The sequence below is a fragment of the Pistacia vera genome, unplaced genomic scaffold, assembly GCF_008641045.1.
Source record: "Pistacia vera cultivar Batoury unplaced genomic scaffold, PisVer_v2 Contig36, whole genome shotgun sequence".
NCBI lineage: Eukaryota > Viridiplantae > Streptophyta > Magnoliopsida > Sapindales > Anacardiaceae > Pistacia > Pistacia vera.
In genome coordinates, this window is record NW_022196179.1 from 1,458,060 (window position 1) to 1,465,463 (window position 7,404).

At 36.7% G+C, this 7,404-nt stretch overlaps 1 protein-coding gene across 1 annotated transcript; it reads right to left on the bottom strand.

Annotated features, from left to right (window-relative positions):
• Positions 1 to 92: 92 nt before the first annotated feature.
• LOC116139875 (somatic embryogenesis receptor kinase 2-like) lies at positions 93 to 6,290 on the bottom strand. The gene is made up of 11 exons (XM_031425509.1): positions 6,206 to 6,290; positions 5,351 to 5,483; positions 5,194 to 5,265; positions 4,795 to 4,938; positions 3,676 to 3,747; positions 3,497 to 3,568; positions 3,294 to 3,406; positions 2,853 to 2,984; positions 2,433 to 2,774; positions 1,527 to 1,921; positions 93 to 625 (listed from the first exon to the last, which is right to left on the bottom strand). Exons 1-11 carry the CDS (start codon positions 6,288 to 6,290, stop codon positions 311 to 313), a joined length of 1,875 nt encoding a protein of 624 aa, XP_031281369.1. The 3' UTR covers positions 93 to 310.
• Between the last annotated feature and the right edge of the window lie 1,114 nt (positions 6,291 to 7,404).

Genomic DNA, 7,404 nt, shown 5'->3' on the forward strand with positions numbered 1-7,404 from the left:
GATTTTACAAATCCCTAGCTTAAATTATGAAATACTGGAAATGAGGAACCATAGTTTAAACTTTGAACTTTGAACAGATGTTACGTGTAAAGTGTAAACCAAAATAAGCAACTTCTTTCAGGTCACAGATGAAACTATTTCATTAATTTGTTCAATGATAAGCATACAATTGAATTGACCCTAAAACCATTTATATGCATAATTAGTGATATGCTGATTACACGATGAACTTACAGAAGAATGAATGATAAGTTTACCTATAAAAAGCGTGAAAAAAGTAAATGATTTCCCTTTCTATCAAACTATAACGTTATCTTGGACCTGATAACTCGAAAGCATGGAGATTTTCAGTAGAGTGGACAATCCAATCAGAATTTCGGGGTGGGGCAAGTTCAAGGTCGTGTCGGACCACCTCCACCTTTTGCCACTCATCCCATTTTTCTGCTAAGCCATCACCTTCAAGCATTCTGACAACCTCAGACATCTTAGGTCGCTCCATCGGGGAGCTTTGTGTGCAAAGAAGTGCTACTTGGATGAGCTGCTCAACTTCAGTATCGACATAGTTGTTCTGCAGGTCGGGATCAACCAGCATTTCCAGTTTCTTCTCTTTTAGGAGTCCCTTAACCTGAAAATCACGCAGAGATGCATGTCAAATCAAGTAAGACAAAAATTCCAGTAAAAAGCAAGATCCTTTACCATTTTTATAATGGAATACTGATTTGACAATAGACGGTTACGCCTAAGACCTATAAACTGTGAGCCCTATAGAGCAATCATATCATATTTTTGGTGTTTATAGTTTGGAGAAAACCATGAAACTAGTATGAGATATTGATAGGAACCAACTCCAATAACTCAACAATTTGGACTGGACCATAGGTCTTTCATGGGCTTGGGTAGAACTCTCATTGCAAAACCGACTTGCCAAGGGAGAGTGTCCAAGCCTTTATAACCCACATACCCACCCTTTTCACTTTCAATATGGGATCCTAACATTCCCTCACGCTTCGAGACCCAACGCCCTCGTTGGTCTTTTTTCCAGAGAGCGCCCGCCCTCATCGGCCTTTACTGCCCTCCCTTTGGATCTTACTTCACCTAGAAGTCTGTCAGTAACTCTCCTTCTCGACCCCTCGGGGGGCCCACTGGGCCCTGCTGCGTGGGCTCCACGTCGGCCTCTTTACCCCTTGGGTGACTTCGCGGATCCCCTTTCCCTGGGGTAACAGTCCGAGCCCAAGGTCAGCCTGCCACGCGTGCGTAGGAACTTGACTCTGATACCAATTGATAGGAACCCACTCCAATAACTCAACAATTTAGGTTGGGCCATGGGTCTTTCATAGGCTTGAGTAGAACTCTCCTTGGAAAACCGGCTTACCAAGGGAGGGTGCCCAAGCTTTTATAACCCACATGCCCACACTTTTCACTTTCAATGTGGGATCCTAACAGATATTTACCGAACTATGCTATGAATTCCAGCTTAAAGTATCTTAAAATAAATGTGTGCTTGAGTTAATGCATAAAGTACTTACCCAATCAAGCAGCATAACATCATCATCATTTGCAAGCCTAGCCAGATCAAACGCCCTCTGCCCAGTGATTAGCTCTAAAAGCATAATACCATAACCAAAAACGTCAGTTTTCTCTGATGACTTTCCCGTGGAGAGATACTCAGGGGCAATATGCCCAATGGTGCCACGTACAGCAGTAGTGACATGGGTATCTTTGTAATCCATAAGTTTAGCTAAACCAAAATCACCAACAACAGCCTCAAACTCCTCATCCAACAATATATTTGCAGCTTTCACATCACGATGAATGATCTTTGGATCACAATGATCATGTAAATATGAAAGGCCCCTAGCAGACCCTATTGCAATTCTCTTCCTAGTTGGCCAGTCAAGGGGTGGTTCTGATGGTGGCCGCTCTGCAGGAACATAACAACACAGTCATGAGTTCACCAATCATTCATAAGTCAACTAAGTTAGAGTTGAAATTTTAAAGTACTAAAACAAAGCAATGTTATGTGACACGATGAGATGCAGGAGGGCAATGGAAACTGAAGTATTCATACTCAATTGTTAGTATAAGTTTGCAAAGAGAAATTTTATCAGGTTCCACTGGATGAGGTTCTCATCCATGGTTGTGAAAATAATTGATAATTCCAAATTCTTTCTTTTTTTGGAAAAATAAGACATAAATGGAACATTAGAAACGATATATTACCTAAAGAGACATTTCTTAAAAAAAAACTATTTCTTCATTTTATAAACATGGTTCATTTTTTTTCCTGCAGAAAAGAACAATTTTTAACATCCAAAACACAAAATCCTGAACATATGATTAATGTCCCCTGGCGGAGTGCAACTTGTCTTTCTCTTTCAGGCACATCTCAACGTACAAATGCAACTTAAGTGATGAGGAAGAACCAACAATACCTCTTAGGCATGATGCAACACTTCCATTAGCCATGTATGGATAAACAAGCAGTCGCTCAGTTGGAGTCATGCAAAAACCACGTAAACGCAGGAGATTCCGATGCACAGCCATGCTAATCATCTCCACTTCTGTTTGAAATTGCAGCTCTCCACCAGGTGTCCGCTCTTCTTTAAGTCTTTTCACTGCCACCAATGTGCCATCAGCCAAGCGTCCCTTATACACCTTACCAAATCCACCTCTGCCCAGTATGTTCTTGTTGCTAAAAGTATCAGTTGCAACTTGTAATTCTCGTAAAGAAAATCTTTTCAGCTGTCCTAAATGGACTTCTGGATCTTCTTCCGCTGAGAAACATACGCCAAGTAAAAATAAAATCCAAATCAAACATCAAGGTGAATTCCTTTTGGATATTAGACACTAACCAGGTACATCAAAGAAAAATTCTTGTGGTTTTCTTCGCCGCCAATATGCAAAACCAACAGCTGGAGCAGCGAATAGTAAAGCAGCACCAGCAGCCACTCCTCCAGCAATTGCTGCAGTTGGACTATTTTCACCTGAAATGACAATGAAGAACAATGCAGTTCAGTCCTCTAATGCATGTTATAACGAAATTTACCCTAACATGTAAGTTTGAACAGAAAGAAACTACACTACTCAAGCATGTTTACACTTCAATGTCATTTATTAAAATTATTTTCTTCGCGGCAAAACTGAGAAGATATAATGTAAACAAAAGAACAGTTACATTACCAGGTCGGATGCTAACAACACAAAATATCTATTTTCATAATAGCATTTTATAATGATAATCTTAATAAGAACAATAATAGCAAACTTAGGTCACCAGTGGTACAAGAGACTACCTGGAGAAGAAACCGCTGCAGGTGGAACAAATGGAGGTGGTGGAGCAAATGGTGGAGATCCAGGGCAAGGCTTCCCAGTAACAGGGCCACACAGACCTATGTTATTCGCAAAACTGCAAGGTAAATCAGCAATTATGTCGTTACTGCACCATTCATCCAAGGAAAAAAAAAAACACTGTTTATATCCTTGATCAATAAAAAACCTGATGGGAGTAAAAAGTGAAAACGAGCCATTGTCTGGAACAGGCCCTGATAGACGATTGTTTGATAAGTCTCTGCAGCCAACATTGGAAAATGAATGTCACATCATCATAGCAAAGTTAGTACTGATAGGCAGAAAGGAATAAGAAGAATAGAGACAATATATTACTTAGGCACTCACAAGACTTGCAGGGCTGTAATATTTGTCAAGGACAGAGGTATTGGACCTGACAGGCTGTTATTGTTGAGCCGGCTTTCCTTACACAGACATCCAAAAAATTTTTTAAGTTCTAATACAAACAAGGACTATTAATGAATAGCAGATATAGCAGATATACACACAAGCGCAAGCAAGCACACACACACACACACACACAAAATGTTAAAAGATTAAGTGCCATAATTTTGTAAAGAATATATGCAAATTGAGAATCCTCTGGTTCAACATCTGCTAATTCTGCTTTTGGATGCAAGTTTCTATGATATTGATATGATCCATAATGCCTGAGAGAACACGAGTAATTTCCAAACATACTTTGAAAAGCAAACTATCCTCTTAAAGTAGATCCAACAACACTGGATTAGAAAGTCAGTACATGGAAGTGCAAGCTGCATATCTTACAGTCAGTAGGATGGGATTCATCAGCTAGCTAGTTATGAGAGTATTCTCACAATTAACCAGTTAAAGTTCAATATTGACCTTTAAATTAATCAAAGGTTCACAAACTCAAACTCTTTCCTTGTCGTCAATTAATGCATAGAGGTATTTTACATTATATGGTGGTCTACTAGAATTTGGTATCCATTAGTCAACATAAGATTGGTTTCTATTTTAATTACAGTAATGGCAAAGATCAGTATGTATATAGTTCTTCTCTGAGGACCTCACAAGCTTCTCTAAACAATATCATATTGGCAATTTCATCAACAAACTTAAATATGTTATCCTTTTCCTTTTTGCATTAACTCCCTTCAGTCAAGCTAACAAGCTCAAACTCTTAGTCCCAATGTTAGAAATAATTTAAAATCAAACACTCAACATATTCAGAGTGTAGCGTGAATTTTACAATAGTCTCACTGCAGAATTACCAAAGACTTGATTGGCATTTCACTTTTACCAATCTTCTTCACAACATAAAACAAATAGTACATATCTGTATTATGCTACATATTTAACATAAAGTTGCAGCCAGTGAGTGAGCAATAAACCTTCTAATAAAGAACTAAACAAAGTTACCAACGAAGAAAAGAAATAACCTTAAACAAACAATAATCTTAGTATAAGGGAAAGTGATCATACAGGAAACGCAGTTTCGTCAGCTTGCCTAATGAGTCTGGAATAGGACCAGTGAAGCTGTTCAAGTAAAGATCCAAGCTCACCAAATTTGTCAGATTCCCAAGAGCACTTGGAATTTGTCCAGTTATGTTATTACTATAAAGTTCCCTGTCATATGTAAATATTTGGAACAATCCATAGAAGGAAAACATTATGATTAGTAAACAACTTAGTAGTGAAACAATAACTAGGCCACATAAAACCGAAATAATGTCACCAACCAAGGTTATGAAAAGAATCCACTTCATTGACTGAGGTTATTATCCATGTAGCAAACAGTGACACAATCATAACGAGCAGAAAGGAATACAGGAACTGCCAATCTAAGCAACATAGATTATTTATCCATTAAATATGACTTACAGGTACTGTAAATTTTTGAGCTGGCCAAGATCTGGGACTAATTCACCGGATAATGCTGCATTTCCAAGATCACTGACAGAGACAAAAAGAGTTTTGAGGAACATCATGACACTCTCATGCGTTCATAAAAGAGATATTAATAAATGAAGTTGCTTACACTCTTATAACGCTGTTTTCATTGTTACATGTAACATGAAACCAAGTGCATGGATTAACAAGTGTCGGGTCCCAACTCTGCAGGACATTGTTAGGATCGAGTAAATTAGCCCGGAGGCTGTGCAAAGCATCACCTGTTTACACAAAAAACAATAATTACACAAATCAGCTTAAATTCAATGAAGAAGGCCAGTATTATCATATTTGGAGCAAAAGAGAATAGGGTCAGAATAGCATCTTTATTAGCCATATAAATTTCCGACGATGAAAAGCAAAAGCCATAGCCAAACACAAAACAAGAATGAAGCTCTTATAACTTCTTAAAATTTAAAACAAAGTAAAATTTCAGAAACTTTGGGACCTCATTATGGAACATTGCAGATACCTTTCCAGAAAATATTTTTATATTTCATATTAAACAATTAATAATTCTGATTTTTAGTAGATACTCATATTCTCTTCATCAATATCCCTGAAGTTAAAGTTAGCACCCTCTGTCACAACTACGGCATCGAAGCACCCACAAATTTGATTTGTTAGAAAATTATCAACTTTGTAAGAAATAAGATCAATGCACAATATACCAAAAATAACCATATTCTTCTATCAACTAAACTGACTCATATAAAGCACAAAGTAAATAAAAATCTCATCCATCATCACAGTCCAAGTTAACCACATATATCAATCAACCTCTTCAAAGAATACCAAATACCAAGAATCAACATAATTATCAGCAAAGAATCATCATCAATAACAGAACAAATCTCTAAAATTACAAAAATTTCTTTCAAACAAACACAACAATAATAACAAGAAGAGATCAAAAGACAGTACAAAGTAAAAAAGTGAGTACCTTCCATGTTAGCAGAGATCTTTGACAAAGGATGCACCAGCAGGATCATCCAAACCAGGAAAAGAACAAGAACCCATTTCTCCATTAATGATGTTTCACAACTTTACTCTTGCACCCACAACATGAAACCTCTCTCCACCATTTTTAACCAAAAACCACACCACACCATTTGTTTTGGAAAGATGGCCCCATCCCATGTCAAGATAAGAGTTAAACAGAAAGAAGATTATGAGAGACAGATTCTTGAATATCTTACTTTAAGTGCCAACTTTTGTGTACTTTTTTCAGCATGAATTTATATATAAATATATTATAATTAATATATTTTATATATAAGATTAAATCTCACTTGTTTCTTTTTAAGTGCAGTGACAGATAGAAAGAGAAGCTGGCGTGCTGTGTGCCCCTTTTGGGCCCAGTCAAAGCATGCACACATACAGGGAAAGGGAAAATTTTGACACCCCTAATCTTACATAAATGACAGAACCACCCACTGAGTTCATAAACTAATAACATCACCCAAACAAGTAACAATTTTATAAGACATGTTTAATGATAATTGACCTATAAATCTGTTTTCCTCTTCCTTTTTTTAACCATCATCATTGTTCATTAATCCTTAAATGTATAAACGGTGAAAATCGAGAAAAGTTTATTATATCATGTTGACAGGATGAAACTCTTCAATTAAATTAATAACATAGGAGATAGTTTTTTTTATTCCATTGACAACGATCGTCATGGTTTATCAATAATCATCATCACCGATATTTTTAACTACTTATTGGATGAAAAGTTAGAACCCTTTTTGAACGGGCAAATGAATGACATGATACATATGTTCTATCAAGACCTTTTATAGTTTGAGCTATACCTATAATTGAGTCATACTAACAGACAAAAAAAAAAAAAAAAGGATAAAATAATCATTTTATATAAATTTTGTGTAATTTTTATCTGTTTGTATGATTCAGTTGAAAGTAAAATATTATAGTTATAGTTTTGTGGTCTAACTGTTAGTTTCCAAAACTAGTGAGAGATGACTGTAATTACCATATACTTGGGGTGACAATGTAACCTTCTCCAACAAAAAGACCTTCTTGGTCAATGACAAGTACCTAATATTCTAGTTAACAAAACGGAACTAACTTCACTTGGGCGTGGTTAGGCACATCTTTCCAACAGTTCGATCAAAGTCC